The 23,738-nt window shown below is 37.6% G+C and overlaps 1 protein-coding gene across 5 annotated transcripts; it reads left to right on the top strand.

The window, feature by feature from the left end:
* The first annotated feature begins 722 nt into the window (after positions 1 to 722).
* LOC108979699 (protein PHOTOPERIOD-INDEPENDENT EARLY FLOWERING 1-like) lies at positions 723 to 23,140 on the top strand. Of its 5 annotated transcripts, none has more exons than XM_035688970.1 (21): positions 723 to 1,014; positions 1,967 to 2,074; positions 3,362 to 3,442; positions 3,607 to 3,714; positions 3,846 to 3,926; positions 4,017 to 4,105; positions 4,248 to 4,378; positions 4,468 to 4,529; positions 5,494 to 5,629; positions 6,112 to 6,234; positions 6,316 to 6,389; positions 6,474 to 6,608; positions 7,056 to 7,094; positions 15,288 to 15,356; positions 15,530 to 15,592; positions 15,674 to 18,755; positions 19,054 to 19,118; positions 19,195 to 19,265; positions 20,116 to 20,902; positions 21,224 to 21,747; positions 22,295 to 23,140. In XM_035688970.1, the coding sequence occupies exons 2-21, from the start codon at positions 2,015 to 2,017 to the stop codon at positions 22,740 to 22,742; spliced, it is 6,228 nt and encodes a 2,075-aa protein (XP_035544863.1). In that variant the 5' UTR covers positions 723 to 1,014; positions 1,967 to 2,014; the 3' UTR covers positions 22,743 to 23,140. The 5 variants fall into 5 exon arrangements, with proteins under 5 accessions (XP_035544863.1, XP_035544864.1, XP_018805964.2 ...); XM_035688971.1 differs by having other exon boundaries at positions 1,960 to 2,074; positions 4,489 to 4,529; XM_018950419.2 differs by having other exon boundaries at positions 1,960 to 2,074; positions 15,677 to 18,755.
* Positions 23,141 to 23,738: the final 598 nt, after the last annotated feature.

Here is a 23,738-nt window from a genome sequence, read left to right as displayed (position 1 = left end):
ATTATTTTAAAATTTAAAAAAATTAAATTATTTATTAAATTTTGTGTGAAAATTTATAAAATTTATAATAATAAAATAAAATGAGATAAAACACTTTTTGAATCTAAATAGGACTTAAATATACTATTGCTTTTGAATCTTTTAACTATGTACATGGAATATGTTATCACAGCAACGATAAATGGGTCTCTTTTTTAACTCTTTCATCAAATTAGATGATCCATACAGGGCGAGGAGGGATATAATTTCCAATGAAAACTTTGAACAACATAAATTATACTTAAAAGAAAAATATTTTTTAAAATTAAATTTGTAAACTGAATTTTAAAATATTTTAATATAATATGTTAAATTGTAAAATTATTTTATAAATTTAATATATTGTATAAAATTATTTTAATTGATGATGAAATATCTTTTATAATAAAATATTTAATATTAAATTAAATATAATTGTATTTAAAACAATCCTCCAGAAAATGGTTGATAATCCAATTCGAACACGTAACTCGTAAATTGTAATGTTTGCATGTTGCTTTCGGAAACGGAATCTCAAATACGAGCAGACAGGGGAAAGAAACTACAGCCGTGCGATCAGCATCATTAAACACCGACCTTAGATAGGTTTTTATCTAGAATTCCCCAGCAAACAAAGAAAAGAAGTGGAAGAGGGAGGAAAAAAAAAAAAAAAAAAATCTCTTCGGAGCAAAGAAAGGGACAAAGAGGGACTTTAGTTATTTTGCTCAATTATTATTATTATTTTTAATTTATTCGGATCCCGGCGGGTTGCTTGTCGGAACTTGCCCACGCTTAAACCCGCCTGAAAACCCTAACACGACGGCGACCGCCAAAGTGGCCCTCTCTATCTGTATTGTTTGATTGTTTCGTTTTTTCATTTTATTTTTTGGGAAACTTGTGGTTGGTGCGCCATGTGTTTATCTTGAAAGATTGATGATAACTGGGACGAGGTGAAAAGCGAAAAGCGAAAAGCATACCCACCACAAATTCCACCAGGTCAGTTTTCAGTTTTCCTTCTGTCTGGTTTCCGGGAAAGTAGCGAGAAATACAGAGGACTAGAGAAACAGATTTGTGGAATCTGTTCCTTTATTCAATTTTTTTGGGGCTCAGTAATACCCAAATTTCGACTTGCTGAGCTCAATAAAGCTGTTTGGTTCAGTGGTCTTCCCCTCTCTTTCGGTTTTTAGTATGAAGAAGCAAAATACCTATCGCGTTTTCATTTGTATTGTCAAGGTCTGTTAGTTTTTTTGGTGGAACCATGTCTGATACTTTTGGTAATGAAGCGTTCAGTGCATTTTATTAGCATCTTGAAATTGTTTTTTAGATATCTTTTGAGCGTCTTAAGCAGATTTTGAAAAGTGCTACCGATTTCTCAAATATTCATTCGGACTTCATCTCATTGCTTTCAGACCGTGGGTTTGCATGAGATAGAGCCTGACACATGCCGCAAATTGTGTGACAACCTCAATTTGGGCATTGGAAGTGCGTGCTAATTTGCCAGATACTCTTAAAAATGGATCTTTAGTTTGAGATAGCTCAACAAAGCATCAACAACTTTAGACTGACGTAATTCGTGTCTCCAGTAGTGTTGCTAAAGAAATTACGGAATTCACCAGACTAAGTGTTTTCGGTTTTTTTCTCAAAATTGTTACCAGTAAAGTCTCTACTGATAATAATTTTGAGAAAAAAACCTATAATAAAAATATTTGATAATCATAATTAATAGGCTTTGAACAAATAATGTTTTGAATCTGGTTGGAAAAGGAGTAAATTTCCCTGGAATACAATAAGTCGCATAATACCCGTCAAATTGAATGCTATTAGTCAGAAGCATCCTTTTTGGACGCAAATATATTGTTTTCTACTTTTCCTGCACTTGTATATTTCATGAGACTTGTCATTTTGGCAAGTGCTTGAACTAATATTTGCAATGGATGTTAGGTTCTAGGTCATACACAGATCTTCAGCCATTCTATGATCTTATTTGAATAAAATCATGGCATCCAAAGGTCCCAGGTGTAAACTTGATCACGAGACGAGAGCTAAGCGTCAAAAGGTTAGTTTGTGAATATTTATTTGTAGATTTAGTCACTTGTACTTCTTTTTAGGGCACAAATCAATTCATATACATAATTTTTTTTGGCTGTGTTTTTGCAAGCCTTCCACGATCTTTCTGAAGCTCTTATCAATCTAGGGATGGATTTGTTTTGCTGTACTAATTTTAATTAGCTGTGCAATTTTATTTTAGGTTCACCATTTTTTTACTTTTTGTTTTTGTGCCCTTGCAAAGTTCCTGAACCCCACATGAATACATTGTTTGACCACACTTTCATACGTCAGTATTAAATTTTATTGAGTTAATTTTACATAATGTGTAAACAAAGTTTCTAGAAAATTTGAACTTTATACTGTTATTTGATTTTGATCCAAAACTATATATACAGTTGAACGCTTCCAAAAGAAAAATGTTATTTGGGCAACAGAACAGTTAGAAAAAGGAGTAAATCCTAAAAGATGGCTCAGTCATTGTGCTGAAAGACAAATAAAAAAATGATGGAACGTGTTCCTCGAATAGAAATATATGGATATGTAGGCTTGTAAAGTTCAGTTGAAAGTCTCACCACATATTCTATTATTCATTTTCATCGTATTTTGCAATTTTGATACTTTTAAGGAGCAAGATTACATTGAAGAGGAAGGGTGTTTGACCACAAATACACGACATCATTTTTACTACCGGAAATATATGTGTGAATCTGTAAGAATTTATGCAAATTTACCGATAAAAAAAGAATTTATGCAAATAAAACATCTCAATTTCTCCTCCTTTCACTTCTTCTAGTTTGAATCAAGTCTATTGAAATCTCTGTTGTTACCTTCCTACTTTGATTCTTGAAATTGGAAGGTTTTTTATAAGCTAGACTTGCAATTCTTGCATCCAAATATAATGTGGGATCATGGGAAACAAGGCATGAACGAGACTTTTTGAGATGTCAAATGTTGGGATCAAAGAGGAAATGAGGGCAATATATGTGGGATAGAAAGAATATGAAACCTGAACACATATGTTCTTTTATACTGGCCTTATATTCCTACTTCTCTTCACTTACGTATTTGACATTAAAATGAAAGATTCTTGTGAACAAGTTACATGTGTTAAAATTAGCGAGTATTTATTTTTAGTTGAATTTAAAACCTGAAAATTGGATAAGTATTTTGTAGGCTGCTGCTTCTTTGTGATAAAACTCTGGGTACTGAGAACTGCCGGTAATTTGAATGTTCTGCTGTAATTTTTGCTTTTATTTTCAATTATTTTCCATTTGATTATACCTTTTTATCTCAGGCACTTGAAGCTCCGAAAGAACCTCGTCGCCCAAAAACTCATTGGGATCACGTCTTAGAAGAGATGGTTTGGTTGTCAAAGGTAACATACTAGAGCCTCAAAGATTTCACCTTTTATGGTGTTGGAAACCTTTTGGCTATACTCATTTGCTTCATATTATATTGCTATACTCGCTTTCTTTTGATCTCGTTCAAGTGAATCTGGTCTTTTGCTTGCTCCCTGCTCATTAAATTAGTTGTTGGCAGGACTTTGAGTCGGAGAGAAAATGGAAATTGACGCAAGCAAAGAGGGTTGCTTTAAGAGCGAGCAAGGGCATGTTAGATCAGGCTACTAGGGGAGAAAAGAAAATGAAGGTTTGGTTTTTTGCTTGCTCATGTTGATGTATCTTTTATTGCATGACCATTGGTAGACAGAATTATTTCATTTTGCTCAAGATACGGTGATAGATGATGGGTATATCACAACAAACAAAAATTTTTAACAGGAAGAGGAGCAGCGGTTGAGAAAAGTTGCCCTTAATATTTCAAAGGACGTGAGGAAATTCTGGATTAAAATAGAAAAGCTGGTAAATTTATCTGATATTTATTCTTCAAGGCTTATTGTAATTCCTTCTGGGCCTCTTTGTCCATATTTACAAATGATCTTACAATTCCAGGTGCTTTACAAGCATCAGATGGAGCTTGATGAGAAAAAGAAAAAGGCACTTGATAAGCAACTTGAGTTTCTTTTGGGGCAAACTGAGAGGTAGAACTTTTTCTTGTTTTGTTGTTCAATGAGTTCGTCTCAAAATCTTTGTTATACATTGGATACCACTTGTGAAAAATTTCTTGTTATATACATCCACAGGTGAGGTGAAATGACATATTCTTGTGGTGGATATTTTCAGGTACTCAACAATGTTAGCAGAAAATCTTGTAGATACTTATAAACCAGTGCAACAATGTACGACACAAGATCAAGTGATTATTAACAAAGTGGATGCAAATGATGCTAATGAATCTCCGGAATTTGATTTTGGTGAGTAGGAAATTATGGTTTCATTTTTTTTACCTAATCCTCAAAAGAATAGTTTTTAAATCAACAATATACTTAACACGTTTCGATAGGATCTCAATCACATACTGCAGGTATGGATGAAGATTACGATATACAATCCGAAGATGAGTCGGTATGCTTTTGTTGTCTCTTCATTATCACTTGTTGATTGGTTTTAATATCTTGAGTTTATTGTCATTTTTTTTTATAGGTAAAAGAAAAGTTTATTGTCATTTTTATGGTAGCTTATGACTGATATGCAAATTTTTGTTGGGAAGTCTTATGCCTTTGCCACTTACTCCACTTGTTGATTTCATCAAACTGAAATGTAATTGGGCCAACATACATCATGTATGATGTTGTTCTCAAGCAGAATAGTAGAGTGTTTAGTGCCATTTGGTACCTATCTCAGCAGGCAGTAGCTGTTTTCATTTTTTGTCTTCTTGGTGGAGTAAAATTGTGAGATAATTTTCCTTCTGTTAGATAAAATTGCTTGATGCTCTTAAGCCTGTATCGGAAGATGGTGTCAAAAAATATATACTTTTTATATGTATGGCGTGTAAATATAGGATAGGAAAGTACTGCAGACAAATGAAATTCGGCTTTGATTCTCATGGTCCTGTGTCTGCCTGTTTAATGAAGCTGCTGAAGGAACAGTTTAGGAGTCATGGATATTTGCATAGTATCATATAAAACCTCAATGGAAAAGGGGAAAAACTAGATAGACGTTGACCAAAACAAGGAGCCAAAATTTAATTCAAAAAAAAAAAACAAGGAGCCAAAATGACATTTAGCTTTTTCTTGGCTGAAAATTATAATTTATAGTCACATCAGATTTCATTTGTGTGGTTAATACTTCAATTTATAATTTTTTGAGACGTCTTGCATTTGTAAAATCGTAAATATAGAGCTTTAATTGCACACAAGTCTGCATTGTACTTTATGTTTAATTATAGTCTTGAAGACTGGATACAGTTGCAGTTTTGCACCTTTTGTGGTTTCCATGGTTGTATCCTTGATACCCTTTGACCTGTGTATTTTGGTCTTCTAGTTTTCACATTCTTAGAATTGTTTTCTACACAATGTTTCTGTTTTAGGAAGATGATGAGCACACAATTGAGGAAGATGAGGCCCTTATAACCGAAGAAGAAAGAAAAGAAGAATTGGCAGCTTTACACAACGAAATGGATCTTCCACTTGAGGAGCTACTCAAACATTATGCTTTGAGGAAAGGTGAATTATCATAATAACCACAATTTTCATTTCGCTTAATAGTCTACTTTGGTTTGCTGATAGAGAGACTGCCAGTTTTAAGCAGACCTAACTAATGGTATCTGACTTGCCTTCCCCCCCACCTTCCCAAGCCCTAGATAAGACATGATCTTGTGTGTAAAGATGGACCACCGTACATGCTTTAGGCACCCTGGAGTGCTAGAGTTTTCAGACATTTGAGCCTTGGTGTTGGGTGGCTGGCTTTTAGGTTTTGTCACCAAAATTCATGGACTCGGTGCTGGCATTGCACTAGTGTTTTGCTCTATCCTCCATTTTATATATGTTTCACACCATGCAAATCATTGAGATATACTGTGTAAGAGCGGTTATGTGCAAAACATAAGTTGTGGTAGGATATCTATCTCTATCTTGTGTTGGTTAAGTGGACATATTTCATTTTGGATATAGCTTGCAATTAATTTAATCAATATGAGCATGCTCAGTGAGCAGAGAAAGTAGTCCAGAAAATGGTGAAGATGGGGCTGAACCACTTAGCAGAGAAAATACTCCAGAAATGAATGGGGATGGTGGTAAACTAACATTCATGGGGGAAGACCATGAAAAGGGTAAGGAGTTAATTTTCCCAACTGTCTTTCTGAAATATGTGTTTGTCTCTAATGTGGTCATGGGGTTTGAATATGCTGCAGGCAAAGGAAATGATCTTTCTGTTGTCGATGATGTTGACACAAGCAACTCAATCATAGCCACTGGTCGTCGTTGTGTAAGTTGTATGTGTTTTTTGTTGTGATTAGTGAATTGTGGAGCAAGATAAGACCTTAATATAACTCTTCTTTTCTGATTACAGGCTGAAAGTAATGGTGACTTATCTGTTACAGAATACTCTCTGTTGGAAATTGAGAAACTTCAAGCTAGTGATCTATCATTAGTTTCTAGGGAGTCTGCCAAAACTCATGTGCTATATGATTTTAGTGATGAGCAGGTACGAGTACAATTTTTTCTATCTCAGTTTTTCCCTTTTCTTTTTAAATTGTTTTGCAGCTTTTTTTTTTTTTTTTCCTTCTGAGAATTATGTTTTGCAAATAGAATTCATTAGATTTTGCTGACCTTGAAGTTTGTGCATGATTCACTTGAATTCACAATTCTAGCTCTGATTATCATTACCTTGAAGGAGCTTGCTAATTGAATATATATGTTTAATGCAATATGGAAGATCTTTTTTCTAAGTCGGGTGTGTTTGTGTCAATGTGTATTTTGCGTTTGCACTTGCATTTATTCATGGTGATAGACAGTACTTGTTTCTGCACCCTTACTTTTTATTTCCTATGTATTTTGTTTGTTGTTTTGTTATTTCAATATGAATCTTTCATAAATCAGTAAGGCCTATTTATGCAAGCCATTTTACTGACCTGTGTCTCAAATTATGTAGGAAGATGGTGACTTTGTCCTTGCTGCTGGGGAAGAAAAGGTATCTTATAAGTAAACCGTTTTTCTGTTCTTTCCTATTTTTGGTTTCTGTTTCTGTTGTCTTATATTATACAGGAGGTATGCTCTTTTAATTACTTGGATTTCAATAAAGGTATCAAATAAAGTCAAGCATGAAGATGTCAGGAATGCTTTTAAGAAAACTTTATTCACTGTAGACTTAAGGTCTTTTTCTTCTATTCATGTTGGGATGATAGAATCTGTAAACTTGAGCTGGTGCTCTAGTATATTATTTGATCAGAGGCACATTTTCAAGCGTAAATAACATGAAATCAAGCAACTTAAAGGGTTTTCATCGTTTAGAAAAAGTTGAATGGTTTGGTTTGGAAATAGGTTCCATTGATATGGGACGTTTTTTATGCTGCAAATAACAGATGAGGTTAGGAGAATATTCTGACCACTTATCCCTAGATTTTGCTTTATAATAGAGGTTTCAATTATATATGCACTGTAAAAATCTCCATTTGTGTTATCCTAAGTCTTTTAATTGATACTTTCTTGATGTCTCTTTTCATTGGAGTGTGCAAGTTCACATGTATGATTAACCATTTCAGTGAAGTGCTTTAATGTTCGGGAGTGTTCCTTGGATGAGCTTTTTTTCAGTGCATTATTATCTTGGGCTTCTGTCATTGTTTTTGGATTGAAGCTAAGCTTTTTGAAGTCAGCTGAAAGGGTGGCACTTTTTTCTGTATCTCTCAGAAGAGTAGCAAGATTTCGAAGTCTCTTTCTCTCAGTGGAGATATGATTCTCTGGATGGCTAAAGGGGTGGAGGACTGTTTGAGACAAGCGGGAAGTATGGAACCTTACCAGACTAGAAGGGAAGGTAATAGTCTTCTTGGTCCAAACGAGACAAAACTCGTATGGTAGTTTTGTGAAGTTGGTAGGGTTTGGCACTGGTAAAGGGCAGGGTATACTGGTGATCCTTGAAGGTAGGAAAGGGAGTGGGTGGGCAGTATTTGTGAGGAAAATGAGAGAGCTGGTGGGCTCGAATTCCTCTGGTGCAATCAAGGTGGGAAGAAAGGTGTTGAATAATAATGGTAAAGAGAGGAATGCAGATTCTTCTTCTAGAGTAGACATTTCTTCTCAGGAAGTTTCGTATCTTGCAGCAATTCTGAGCTCTGAGAGGAAATCAGTTTCTTGACAGTCTAAAGAAGATAATATCGTTAGAAATGAAAATCATGGGCTGGTGAAAAGGAAAAGGGAGGATGGTATGCAAGAAGAAACCCGACGGAATACTTTGGCTGGAAGATATGACTGTTGGCCTTCCATGGTATTGTTGAGCTTTGGAGAAGTCGAAGGGTCACTCTGGCATGTTTGGGCAGAGCTTTTAGGATGGCAACAAAAGGTCGAGTCTTTGTTGGAGACTGTAGATGGGGGCTGAAACCTATTGATGGGCTTGGGCCTGGAATTATTGGGCACTAATGACTTGAAGGAAGGAAGTGGGAAATTAATTGGACTCATGGGAAATAACAGAAATGGTTTGGGTCGAGGCCCAATAGGTGAATATGGGGTAAGTACTGAGATTCTGCTGAGAAAGACTCGACCTTAATTGGAGGTGGGGTAAGTACTGAGAACAGGGAATATGGGGAGTTGATTGTGTCAGAAGAGGAAATGGTTCCTAAACGTTTGCGTTCTATCCCACTAGGAATTGAATGGGAAAATAGATCTTCTGATTGGGTGCTAAGAAAGGTGGAAGAAATTAAGGAGTGCGTAGGAATTTCATGTGATGGCTATTATGGGTGAAAACCGACCATATCGGTGCGGTTTCGGTCCAAAACCGGTTTCGGTCCAAAACCGAAACTGCACCGACATGTTTTTCAGGGGTGATGTCCACGTCGGTGCGGTTTCACTTCATAAACCCATCAAAAAAATTTCACAAATCTCACAACAAATATCAGTGTGAGATTTTCACTTCATAAATCCATCAAAAAAATTTCACAAATCTCACAACAAATATCAGTGTGCAAATCTCACAATAAATAATCAAATATCACAACTAAAACTAGAAAAATGAATCGGAGATGAGAGAATCGTTGAGAGCTGAAAGGGAGAAGTGACAGAGCTAAGAGGGAGATGAGAGGGAGAGGGAGATGAGAGGGAGATGAGAGGGAAACAATGCAGAGTGAAAATGATAGAGGGGAAGGGGGGTCGGGGGTTAGGACTTGCCCTAACCCAAAACGGCACCGTTTGGTATATTAAATCAAATGACATCGTTTCATATATTTTTTTTCAAAATCGTGGGTTTAAAACGAAGTGAAATGGTGTCGTTTTATACACGTATAATATAAACAAATATATATATATATAATCAGCTAGTTCGACGGTTTGAATTAGGTTCAAACCGGAACCGAACTGGCTGACGTCGGTTGCAACCTATTTCTACCGCCGGCCGACCGGTTCTTTGCAAGTTTTGGTCGGTTCCGTACTCTAGCGGCCGGTCCGCGTTGGTCCCGGCCGGTTTATCGGTTTTTGTACACCCCTAATGGCTATGAGGAACAATTTGGAGCTCTTCTCATAGCTATTGAGGCTGGACAGCCCTCATTGGCTAAACTGGCTTTAAAAAAGGAGAGGGAATTAAAGCATTTGTCTTGCTCGATTAATTATGATGTAAGGGGAGAAGTGCCTCTAGAGATAAAGGCAAGGGAAGGGTTGCAAACAGTTATTTATGAAACCGAAGATAATCTCTTGGAATGTACGGGGACTTAACGATTACAGAAAACGTCTCTATGTGAAAAACTTGATCTGCAAGTGGAGGGGTGATGTGATTTGTTTTCAAGAAACCAAGTTAATATTGGTTAATCAATCTATTGTCAATGGTTTGTGGAATTGTCATTGTTTGGGGTGGGTGGAATTAGTAGCAGATGGGGCGTCGGGTGGAATCATAATTATGTGGGATAGGAGGGGAGTGGAGTTGATTGATCATTATGTGGGAGAATACTTGGTGGCATGTCATTTTAAGAATGCTGATGATGGAGTGGAATTGACTTTTGCAGGTGTTTATGGCCCTAATTTGGAGATTAACAGGAGGTTTTTATGGGAAGAAATGGCGGGTATTCGCTGCTGTTGGGATCTTCCTTGGCGTTTTGGAGGAGATTTCAACGTTACAAGGTTTCCTAGTGAAAGATCAAGGGACTCTCATTTCACTAATGCGATGCATGATTTCTCTGATCTGATTTTTGAGTTAGAATTGATTGATTTACCAATGGCAGGTGGGGATTTTACGTGGTCCAACGGAAGGACATGGTCGCGATTGGATAGATTTCTGGTTACAGCTTCATGGGAGATTTGTTTTCCTGATTTGAATCAGAAAAGGCTTTCAAGACTATGCTCTGACCACTATCCTATTATGTTGGAGTGGGGGTATTAGTGGAGGCCATAGATACTTTATATTTGAAAACATGTGGCTAGAGGATGAGAGTTTTGTGAATAGGGTGAGGCAACGGTGGTCTTTTTACTCATTCTATGGAACTCTGAGTTTTGTATTGGCTGGTAAACTCAAAGCACTTAAACAAGATCTGAAAAAATGGAATGCTGAGGAGTTTTGGGAACATTGAAAAGAAAAGAAAGTTTCTGTTACAACAGCTGCAATGTTTGGAGGAAAAGGAGATGTCGGGCACTGCAACAGGTGAGGATTTGGAGAGGAAAAAAGGGGTGGTAGCTGAACTGGAAAGGATCACATAATGGAGGAGATCTCATGGAGGCAAAAATCTAGGGTTCTTTGGTTGAAAGAAGGTGATAAGTGTACAAAATTTTTTCATCAAATGACAAACTCCCATAGAAAGAACAATAGAAGTTATTCAAGATGGTGAAAACATTCTTTCGGATCAAGAGGACATTAAGGAACATGCTGTCAATTTTTATGAGTAGTTGTTCAAGGAAGAATATTTGTGGAGACCAAAGCTAGATGGTTTGTCTTTTGATGCAATTGACCAAGAAAGTGCAGCATGGATGGAGAGAGTTTTTGAAGAAGAAGAAGTGCTTGATGTTGTTAAAGGAATGGCTAAAGATAAGGCTCTGGGTCCGGACAGGTTTTCTATGGCTTTTTTCCAAGATTGTTGGGACATTGTGAAGGAAGACATTATGAAGGTTTTTTTGGAATTTCACACTTTTATGAAATTCGAGAAAAGTTTCAATGCAACTTTTATAGCTTTGATTCCTAAAAGGGTGGGGGCAGCAACTATGCGGGATTTCAGATCAATCAGTTTGGTTAATGGGGTTTACAAGATAATTTCTAAGGTGCTGGCATTCAGATGAGTGTGGTAATGGGAAGGATTATATTGAAGTCACAAAATGCTTTTGTGAGAGGAAGACAAATTCTAGATTCAGTTTTAACGGCTAATGAATGTTTGGATTACACAATTAAAATGGGTGAATCTGGAGTTTTGGTTAAATTGGATATGGAAAAGGCTTTTGATCATGTTTGCTGGGAGTTTATATTGTACTTACTTGGCAGATATGGTTTTGGTGAGAAGTGGTGTATGTGGATAATGCATTGTATTTCTACGCCGAGATTCTCCATTTTGGTGAATGGCAAACCGGTTGGTTTCTTTGAGTAGAATGATTGAAGCGCCGGTAGAGGTAGTTTTTTGTCAGGTTTTGGGATGGGCTGTGATTCTTGGAGTAGTGTGATCAAAGTTTTAAATTTCGTACCGTACCGGCCGGTACGGCCGAAATTTTTCGTTTTGGCCGTCCGGCCGGTACAGGTACTATATGTGTTCTGTACCGGCCAAAATACCGGCCGTACCGGACTGTACCGGCCGTTTCGGCCTGTACCGGCCTATATTTCGGCCTGTGTATTTTTATTTTTTTTTCGTTTTTTCAAATTACAAATTTATTTTTTAACCCCTAATTCAGACTAGACTATTTATAATTTATATATATATGTATTTATATATAATTTATTTATATATAAACTATTATTTTGAAATATAATTTTTATATATATTTATATATATAATTTATTTATATATTGACTATCCCGAAACGCTATCCCGAAACGGTACCGATACCGAAATATTTCGTTCCAGTGCCTTGACTGGTACGTCGTCCGGTACGGTATTCAAAACATTGAGTGTGATAGTTTCTCATCTACTTTTCATTGACGACACACTAATTTTCAGTGAAGCCAATCATGAACATCTTCGGTCCTTAAGAGCTCTTTTGCTATGTTTTGAAGCTGTGTCAGGATTGAGAATTAATTTAACCAAGTCTGAAATTGCTCTGGTGGGCTCAATGTCAAATATTTCAGATCTGGCTACTATTTTGGGGTGTAAAATATCGTCGCTGCCAATATTTTGGGAAGGGGTGGTGATTGAGAAGATTGAGAGGAGGTTAGCCAGCTGGAAAAAATTATATTTGTCTAAAGGGGGTAGAATCACTTTAATCAAGAGTACGTTGTCCAATCTGCCAACTTATTTTCTCTCTCTCTTTCCTTTATCGGCTGGGGTTTCTAGGAAAATTGAAAAGATCTATAGGAATTTCTTGTGGGGAGGTCAAGGGGAGGAAAGGAAATACCATTTGATGAGTTGAGATAAGGTATGTCAACCAATATCAAGTGGTGGTTTGGGTGTGCGAAACTTAAGGCTTTTTAATAAAGTTCTTTGTGGGAAATGGTTATGGAGATATCATTTAGAAAGAGATGTATTATGGAAAAATGTGATAGATGTTAAATATGGGGGTATGTGGGGTAGTTGGTGCTCAAATGAGGTAAAAGGAGCTTATGGGATGGGATTATGGAAGTCAATTCGAATGGGTTGGGGGGAGTTTGTTAAACAAGTCAATTTTAAGGTGGTGGATGGATCAAGAATACATTTTAAACATGATAATTGGTGTGGAGAGTCAGGTCTCAAGCATGAATGTCCTTCACTTTTTCAGATAGCAAGGGAGCAAGATGCAAGTGTGGTTGATTCAATCTCTTTTTTGAATAGTAGTATTCAATGGGCTGTTGACTTCGTGAGAAATGTGAAAGACTGGGAAGTTAATGTTATTTCAGATTTTCTCAGCAGATTATATGAGTTGAAGATTGATTGTCCAAGGAAGTGCTGACAGATTGTGTGGATTCATGAAAGAAATTCCAGGTTCTCAGTTCACTCCTATTATAATGCTTTAATCTGTCAAGGTATATGTGATTACCCCTGGGAAAGTATTTGGAAAGTTAAAGTGTGAGTAAGGTGGCTTTCTTCTGTTGGCTGGTGTCTCATGATAAAATTCTGACTACAGAAAATCTAAGGAAGCATGGATTTTGTTTTGTTGATTGGTGTTCCATGTGCAAGAAAGATGGTGAATCAGTTAATCACTTGTTTCTCCATTGTGAGGTGGCTAAAAGTTTGTGGAATGAGATTTTTGGAAGGATGCGTATTTCTTGGGTGATGCCAAAGCATGTGGTGAATTTACTAGCTTGTTGGAGGTGTGCTGGGCGGAGTCAACCTTTTGCTGCCATTTGGAAAATGATTTCTTTGTGCTTGATGTGGTGTCTATGGCTTGAGAGGAATGGGAGATGTTTTGAAGACAGAACGATCGATGGAAGAAATTAGGGAATTTTTCTTTAAAACTCTATGTCTATGGGCTAAGGCTAATTTAATGAATGGTGATGATGTGTTGGAGTTATTCTAGTTTTTTCTGTCTTTTTAGCTTCTGTATGTAGGTATTTCCTCATGTATACTTCCTGTGTACTTGGGCTATACCCATTCACGGTAATAAAACTCTTATTAATTATAAAAAAAGAGGTGTTTTCTTAGTTCTACTTATGTTGTCTTTGCTTTGATCTACCCAGAATAAAAAATTTAACAGGTTCTTAAACTATTTAAATGTCTATAGGGGCCAAAGGAAACACTTAGGTTTTTCAAATTTGGCCCAAAGAGAGCAACTTCAGGTTGCTTAAGTGAATCCGATTTGTTTTATAAGATCATTTTTTGTCTAAGTATATATAAGAGCATTTTTATTGATGACAAAAACAAAAAGAGTGAAGCATAATCAAATTATGCTGACAAATACACCTAATGAGAGCGGGAGGAGACCAAGGAAATCATGGAAAGTAAAGTTAGAGTGACATAGGTGGGCTGTTATCCACCGGAAGAGTACATTCAATAAGAAAGTCTTAAGATTCTCGTTTACCTTGAAATGTTGTTGAATCTTCTGTCATTTCTTTCTCTCCGTATGCACTACATCAAACAAGTTGATATTATTATCCACAAGATATGACTATTCTGGCTATCAAACCTTTCCTTCCAACATGCTATATCACCAGTCTAGACATAACCCAACTTAACCCAAAGAGACTAACAACAGCTTCCCCGTTCCTCTTGCACATATAACACTACTCTACCACCATAACATGCATCTTTCTCTTGGTTATCCAAGTGAAGGATCTCTCCAAGTGTCGCTGTACAAACAAAGAATGGCTTATCAGATTTTCGGAGTTATTTGCTTAGAAGGGGGAAATTGTGGACCATTTATTGTTGTTGCATTATGAAGTGGCCAGGTTTTGTGGGATGATATTTTCAATTGGACTGGAGTGGCATGGGTTATGCCTAGAAGTGTAGTGGAGCTGTTTGGGTGTTGGAAGGGTCTTCGCTGTAATATACATATTGCTGCTGTCTGGAAAATGATTTCTCATTGTATTATGTGGTGTCTCTCGATGGAGAGGAATGGTAGGTGTTTTGAAGACTGAGAGCGTTCCTTGGATGAGCTGAAAAGATTCTTCTTCAACACTCTTTTTTCTTGGGCTTTGGTCATTGATTGTAATGGGGCTAGTTTTCACAATTTGCTTGCATCCATTTCTAGTCCATATATAATGCTAGGTGTAATCCATTGTACTTCCTGTGTACTTGGGCTATGTCTCATTCCAATCAATAAAAAATTATTCTTACATATAAAAAAAAGGAGTTATTTGCTTCCTCAAAATAACAAAAGAGTATCAGTTTGAGTTGAGTAGCCATTTACTATTTGCCTTTAAGGATTGCAATTTATACAGATGCAAGTTGTAGGAATTTGGTCTTTAGCCAAATAACGTAGGAGTTTTTTTCCCCTCTTATTTTCAAGTTACTGATCTTGTAATTTGTGCTTGTGCTTGCCTGACAGAAATATGTAAGTGGATGAATGATTTGAGTGTCTCGTGAAGATAATTTCATTATTTCTAATGGTCATTCCAATCCTCTAATTTGACTTCAATGTACAGGATGATGAGACAACCTTGGCTGAGGAGGAGGAACTGGCAAAAGCTGATTCAAGCTATCCCATGGATGAGGTAAAGCGCAGCAAGTCAAGATATTCTTTGTCTGAAAACTTTCAATATCAAAGTTCAAAATTGCAGGGTTCTTTACTTGTTAACCCCTAGCATGTTTGACTAGCTTGCTGATTTTACTGGTTTTGACTTTTTCTTGTAATTTATCCCTATTGAATGAAGCTGATGTTTTGCAGATTGCATTACTACAAAAAGAGAGTGAAATACCTGTAGAAGAATTGCTTGCTAGGTATAAAAAGGTAGGTTAAATGTTTGCTTCTTATTGCTTGACTTGTTCGCATCATGTTTTGATTTTTGTTTCATTTTCAACATCTGTTTAGCAGGGCTTCGATGACAACGCAGTTACGGACAACGAATCTGACTATGCATCTGCTTTATCAGACAATCTCATGGATTCTCCGGCTCATGAAGATGTTGAACTTAAACAGCATGCTATTTCTATGGATGAAGATGTTGAAAGTGGTGATTGTCGGCCGCATTCTCCTTCAAAAGAGCAGCAAGCGGGAGCCCTTGAAAAAATAGAAGAGAGAGATAGTGAGGATATAATTGCTGATGCAGCTGCAGCTGCAAGATCAGCACAACCAACAGGGAATACTTTTTCCACGACCAAAGTGCGCACCAAGTTCCCATTTCTCCTGAAGCATCCTCTTCGTGAGTATCAACATATTGGCTTGGATTGGCTTGTTACAATGTATGAGAAAAGACTGAATGGGATTCTAGCTGACGAAATGGGGCTTGGAAAAACGATTATGACAATCTCCTTGCTTGCACACGTTGCTTGTGAAAAGGGTATATGGGGCCCTCATCTCATTGTTGTCCCCACAAGTGTCATGCTCAATTGGGAGACTGAGTTTCTGAAATGGTGTCCTGCTTTTAAAATTTTAACTTATTTTGGAAGTGCAAAAGAGCGAAAATATAAGAGGCAAGGCTGGTTGAAACCAAACTCATTTCATGTATGCATAACCACTTACAGACTGGTCATTCAAGATTCAAAAGTTTTCAAGCGGAAGAAATGGAAATACTTGATCTTAGATGAAGCACATCTGATTAAAAATTGGAAGTCACAAAGATGGCAAACTCTTTTGAACTTCAATTCAAAACGGCGTATTTTATTAACTGGGACACCATTGCAGAATGATCTCATGGAACTCTGGTCTCTAATGCATTTTTTGATGCCACACATCTTTCAATCTCATCAGGAATTCAAGGATTGGTTCAGCAATCCTATATCAGGAATGGTTGAGGGACAAGAGAAAGTAAATAAAGAAGTTGTTGACCGTCTTCATAATGTCCTCCGTCCTTTTATACTCCGTCGGTTGAAACGAGATGTGGAGAAGCAGCTGCCTATGAAGCATGAACATGTCATTTTCTGTAGACTGTCAAAGAGGCAGCGTAACTTGTATGAAGATTTTATTGCTAGCTCAGAAACACAAGCTACTCTTGCCAATGCCAACTTTTTTGGGATGATTAGTGTTATTATGCAACTTCGCAAAGTATGCAATCATCCGGACTTATTTGAGGGTCGTCCAATTGTCAGTTCTTTTGATATGGGTGGTATTGACTTCCAATTGAGTTCTTCTATTTGTTCAATGCTTCCAGCAGGGCCATTTTCTAATGTGGACCTTACAGGTTTGGGATTTTTATTTACTCATCTTGATTTTAGCATGACTTCTTGGGAGAGTGATGAAGTGAAAGTCATTGCTACCCCCTCAAGTTTAATCAAGGAGCGCTCTGACTTGTATAACATAGAAGAAATTGGGTCTGGATTTAAACATCGGAAAAAGTTACATGGAACCAATATTTTTGAAGAGATCTATAAAGCAATCATGGAGGAGAGACTAAGAGAAGTGAAGGAACGGGCTGCTGCTATTGCATGGTGGAATTCCTTGAGGTGCGAGAAGAAACCCATTTACTCAACAACATTAAGGAAAATTGTAACAATAGAGCATCCTGTTTATGATATTCATCGTCTGAAGGCCAACCCTTTGTCCTACTTGTACTCCTCAAAGCTTGCGGACATTGTCCTCTCACCAGTGGAACGCTTCCAGAGAATGTTGGACCTTGTTGAAAGTTTCATGTTTGCAATACCAGCTGCACGAGCCCCGCCACCTGTGTTTTGGTGCAGTAAATCTGGGACTTCTGTGTTTCTGCACCCAACTTATAAGCAGAAATGTTCTGAAATGTTATCACCACTTCTATCACCTATCAGACCTGCAATCGTCCGGAGGCAAGTATATTTCCCAGACAGGCGACTTATACAGTTTGACTGTGGTAAATTGCAGGAGCTTGCAGTTTTGCTCAGAAAATTAAAATCAGAAGGTCATCGAGCATTAATCTTCACCCAAATGACGAAGATGCTTGATATCTTGGAGGCTTTCATTAATTTGTATGGTTACACTTACATGCGTTTAGATGGATCCACTCAGCCAGAGGAGAGACAGACCCTAATGCAACGCTTTAATACAAATCCAAAAATATTTATTTTCATCTTGTCAACTCGTAGTGGGGGTGTTGGTATCAACCTAGTTGGGGCAGATACAGTTATCTTTTATGATAGCGACTGGAATCCTGCAATGGATCAGCAGGCTCAGGATCGATGCCACCGGATAGGACAGACACGTGAAGTTCATATTTATCGATTAATCAGTGAGAGCACAATTGAAGAGAATATTTTAAAGAAAGCAAATCAAAAACGTGCGCTTGATGATCTAGTTATTCAAAGTGGAAGCTACAACACTGAATTCTTCAAAAAGCTTGATCCTTTGGAACTGTTCTCTGGTCATAGATCACTTCCAGTCAAGAATTTGCATAAGGAAAAGAATAACAACAATGGAAATGAGGTTTCTGTATCTAATGCTGATGTTGAAGCTGCTTTGAAATATGCAGAGGATGAAGCAGATTACATGGCATTGAAGAAAGTTGAACAAGAGGAAGCTGTGGATAACCAGGAGTTTACAGAAGAAGCCATTGGGAGGTTGGAAGATGATGATTTTGTAAATGAAGATGATCTGAAGGTGGATGATCCTATAGATCAGGGTGGCTGGATCACAACATCAAATAAAGAAACTGTGGTGATGTTAAATGGGAGTAATCCAAGTGAAGACAGAGCTCCTGCTGTTGCTAGCAAAGAAGAAGATGTTGACATGCTGGCTGATGTCAAACAAATGGCTGCAGCAGCTGCAGCTGCTGGACAAGCAATCTCCTCCTTTGAGAATCAGCTACGCCCAATAGATCGATATGCAATTCGTTTTCTGGAAATCTGGGACCCCATTATAAACAAGGCTGCAGTGGAATCTCAAGTTAGGTTTGAGGAGACAGAATGGGAACTGGACCGTCTTGAGAGGTATAAGGAAGAAATGGAAGCTGAGATTGATGAAGATGAGGAACCCCTCGTATATGAGAGTAAGTGCCTTTTTCTATTGGCCTCACAGTGTCTTTTATTTTGCCCTCACTCTTGCAGGGGTTATTTTTTATTTTAATTTCAAATAATGCCACTTCATGAGTTATTCAATCCAACCGTAATAAATCTAAAAAGCATGTAATGGTGTAAAATAATCTGAACAGTGTCCAAAGAATTTCGTATCTATGTTGAACCTGATTCTCTACGATGGCATGCCATATTTGTCAACTCAGTTATTGCTTCCAAATTTGCATGGCTTGTATGATGAGACTAAACTCAGGGATTCTCTACTTGTGATAGGATGGGATGCTGACTTTGCAACTGAGGCTTACCGACAGCAAGTTGAGGCCTTGGCTCAACACCAGGTTCTTATTACAGACTTTATGTTGCCTTCTGTTCTGTGGACATATAATCTCTTTGCTAATATGTATTTTTTGGTAGCTAATGGAAGAACTGGAATGCGAAGCTAAGGAGAAGGAAGACGCAGAGGATGATAATTGCGATTCTATGAAGTAAGAAAACACTATATTCTGACCTACAACAATTTCATGATTACTTATTTTTGGGTGATTGGGGGATAAATTGCTTCTTTTTTTGGTTAAAAATTTCTTTTTGGCTCTATAGATATCGGCAAAATAATGATGGGAAGATAATTTTTTGTTATATATATTTTAGGACAGTTTGTTGTGATGAAAATATATTGGGAATTTGGAGCTTGACTGTAGTGTTGCTTGTACTTAACCAGACATTTGGGACTAATTAGGGGTCTCACAAGCCAGCTTAGCATTAAAATGTCATTTTGGTATCAGATAGTTCATACCCATGGATTGTTTCATGGCAATTGACAGTTATCTTTATGTTACGGATGTGGACAAAGGTCTCAGTGTTGGACACTATGGCAAGTCATATGACATAATGACCTTAAGTTAAAACACATTCCGTGAGCATAAACTAATCCATGACTCAAACACGATAAAAATTGCTGAAATGAAGTATTTTTCTTAAGTCACTAAGTTGTTGAAAATAATTGGAAATTTACGTTTTTAATCCATGTCTCTAGAAAATGTGAGTGCCAATGAGCGCTGGCTCAAATACCTATAAAAAAATGAGCCAGAGTTCAACACCCATTGGGTGTGTGTAACTAATCAAAGCGGGGAAAAAAAGATGCCACTAGGAGACTGGTGTGTAGCTCGGCATTTTCCGTGATAAATGATACTGCTTGATAGAAGTATATCTCAGACATGGATGACCATATTAGAATAAAGCAGGAAAGTTGAATCTTTTTTATATCTTGCAGTATCGTGAATCTGGGAATGAAAGTTGGGATTCAATATTCAGTGACTAATCTAGTTCTGTTGTCAGGAATGGAATGCCAAGTGATCCTAAACCCAAGTCTAAAAAGAAGGCTAAGAAAGCCAAGTTCAAATCTCTGAAGAAAAGATCCTTAGCATCTGAACTGAAGCCTGTTAAAGAAGAGCCATCAGTGGAACCTATGTCAATAGATGATGAGATTATTAGTCATGAGGTGGTCACCTCTTCAGAAATTGTTTCACCAATTTCAAGTGTGCTGAAAAAACGTAAGAAGGCTGAATCTGCACTGGATGTTGAAGAAGGAAGGTCTTTGAAAAAGAAGTTAAAGAAACTGAAGAAGCCTCCCACTGAACAATGTCCTTTAGATTTAGATTCCAACCTGTCAGGTATGCAGCATGATGAACCTGTATATTCAAGACCATGCGATAGTGTGGTTGATATTGAACAAAAAACAGCAAGCAGGAGCAGAATGGGAGGTAAAGTATCCATTACTACCATGCCAGTAAAGCGGGTTTTAATGATAAAACCGGAGAAGCTAAAGAAGGCAAATATTTGGTCGAGAGAGTGTGTTCCATCTCCTGATTTTTGGTTGCCGCAAGAGGACGCAATATTATGTGCTGTGGTTCATGAATATGGCCCTCATTGGAGCTTGGTTAGTGATACTCTTTATGGGATGACTTCTGGTGGGCATTATAGGGGAAGATATCGCCATCCTGTTCATTGCTGTGAGAGGTTTAGAGAACTCATCCAGAGATATGTTTTGTCTGCACCTGACAATCTTAATACTGAAAAGGTTGGCAATACAGGCTCGGGAAAGGCTCTTCTTAAAGTAACGGAGGTAAGAGTAGTAATTTCAAACATCTTGCTAACTAAACTGATTTGCACATCTGCATGTTGTAGTGTTTTCTATTGTTCATACACTATGTACTTGGGTAGCACCCGATGTGCATTTTAATAAAAGTTGACTGACTTGTCAAAAACTAAAAATAAAAACACTAAACTGCTTTGCACATATGCGTGTTGCAGTGTTGTCTATTGTTTACAGGTGGGTCCCATATGTAAATTAAAAGTAGAAGAAATTTTACTAATTCTAATTATAAATTTAGCCTGATAAAGATTGAACAAGGAAACCTTGCTCATTAACTTTCTTTTGTGGCAGGATAACATTCGAATGCTTTTAGACTTTGCTGCGGAGCAGCCAGATAGAGAGTTACTCCTCCAAAAGCACTTCACCGCTCTTCTTTCTTCTGTCTGGAAGGTGACATCACGTGTTGATTGCAGACCAAGTCTCCCATCATCCCGAAATGGTCTCTATTTTGGTGGAAGGTTTCTTACTTCGGTCAGGCAGATTTCTAAGAATTCGCAAGAACCTTTAGAAAGAATGAAATTCACTAATTTAGGCCAGAGTAGAAATATGTTAGCAGCTGCTCTCCATGATGCCTACTATAGACAGCCGGATGACAGAGTCTCCCTTCGCAACCGTGGGGATGACACGTCAGGAGCTACTGAACAACTGGAGGTAACAATAGAATTCCAGAAGGAAATGGGGGACTTTGCAGTTGATTTTCCATCTGTTATAAGTTTGTCAATATCTGGGGAAGATGCTCCACCATCTGTAAGCGAGATTACTGGGGATGATCAACATCTTAAAGCTTTCCGAAATATGGCCGAGAACCGTTTCAGGTAATGGTCTGATGCAAACATGCAGTTTTCTTGTTTCATGACTTGGATTTATCAACTACCAGTTATGGTCAATTTCTTCATTTTGTCGCATGGTTTCACCAGAGTTTATTTCTTGGCAACAAAATTTGTTCTTTAAAATGAAATGGTTACCTTTCTTTTATCAATCAATATATAAACTTTTTGAAGTAGCTAACATGGTAAAAGTTTGTTTGGTTCTTTTGGAGAATTAATTGTTGATATTTGGCATTTGCTGATCTGACCTTAGATCATGGTAGTGTCTGCATGACCACCTCATTTTGTGCGTATTAGTGGTTTTTGTCTTCTTCAGGAGGGTATCTGGGTCACGACTCACACTAATATTTTTGTTGTGATTTTTGGCTGTGCCATTTGGAGATATAAATCCATTGTTGAGAGGCTGGTTTAAGTCATCAAGACAGAAGATGATTGATTATCAACTGTTACATGCATGCATGACACAAATTAGTTTATGTCAAGGTCATTGGAAAATATATTGCAGATTGCTTACAGTGTAATGCCACCTTCTCAGGGTTTCTGCGAAAGCTTGTGTTGAAGATAGTCTGGGATGGGCATCATCTGTATTCCCGACAAATGATGTCAGGGCTAGATCAGCTTCAAAGTTACCGCCACTGGGAAAGCACAAGTTGTCTCTCTCTGACTCAATGAAGCATTCTAAATCAAAGTTCAAAAGAACTTCAATGGACCATTGTGAGATGCCCCTCCTTGTTGCCAAGCCACCATTGGAACCATTGCCGGCATGTGCATTGATTGATCCTAATATGGGGTTTGACCCGTCTCAACCTTTCATCCTCGCTGTTGGGAATGACAATGTGGGAAGTTATTTACTTTCTGGCAGGGATACGGAGCTCTCAATGGAAATGGAGAGTTTGGAAGCAGTCCCACATCACTATGTTCCTGGCTTAATCTCTGGACTCGATGATTGTCCATTATTGCCTGAATATACTGACATTGGTTAATACTGAAATTGAGGGTTGAATCTCACTATTTTTGGAGACCAGTGATCTCTTAGGGAAGAAGTCCCTGTTGGCAAATCACCATACTTCAAATCCGAGCATTTGCTGTGCTCTCGGGGGAACGGGGCACACCGGAGGCATCTCTCTCGCTGACTTGGTCGAGATTTGGGATGTGTGCCCGTTTACAGGCTGAGAAGTCATCTTTTTGCAAGATGGGTCTAAGCGGCAGTCCGGAGGATCTTGGATAAGGAATACATAATGTGACAGTTTTGTTGCCTAGTTTTAATTCATGTTGAGGAACTTGTGCAGATTGTATTGGGGCTGCAAGCCTGCAATTTATTCGTCTGGGTGCTCATTTTCCCCAGAAAATAGACAATTAATGAGAATGGAAAGGTAACACAGCTCGGGCTCTCTCTCTCTCTCTCCAAGGTTCATGCATGGCCAGTTCGGACAGGCTCATCAAAATAATGGCTGTACGATTTTTGTGATTGATGATAGAATGATTAATATGCCTTGTCTTTTAGGAGTGGTGTAACAGTGAATGATCGGCTGAGCCGATAATCCACTTGGGATGAGAGCTACAAGTAGTTGGAACGGAATGGCCTTTGCAATGCACGATTGTTACCCAAAGCCATATCACCGCCTTCGCAGTCCCGTCCTGCTCCAACCCAAAAAGATGATATGATAAGAAGTTTTCTCGAATGATTCTGTTTTGACGTGAACTGTTTCCAAGAAAAATAATTAAACAAAGAAAACTCAATAATTTGATAATTAAATGTTACAAAAAGTAAATCTTGTCCAAACCATATAAACATGTCGGAGTGAAAACGAAAGCATCGGGTTCAGTAAGTGGTGAGGCCTTGAGCTTTGGCTTATGCTCATTCTAGGTTTAAGAGTAATTAATTTCTATGAGCTATTCAATTAGGAAATTTTTTACTTGAATTATTTGAGATATACTTGCGGAAAATTTCTTGTGTGCATCCATGAAATTTATTGTAA

This window comes from Juglans regia, chromosome 3 (genome assembly GCF_001411555.2).
Source record: "Juglans regia cultivar Chandler chromosome 3, Walnut 2.0, whole genome shotgun sequence".
Classification (NCBI taxonomy): Eukaryota; Viridiplantae; Streptophyta; class Magnoliopsida; order Fagales; family Juglandaceae; genus Juglans; species Juglans regia.
This window is presented reverse-complemented; position numbering and strand designations above follow the sequence as displayed.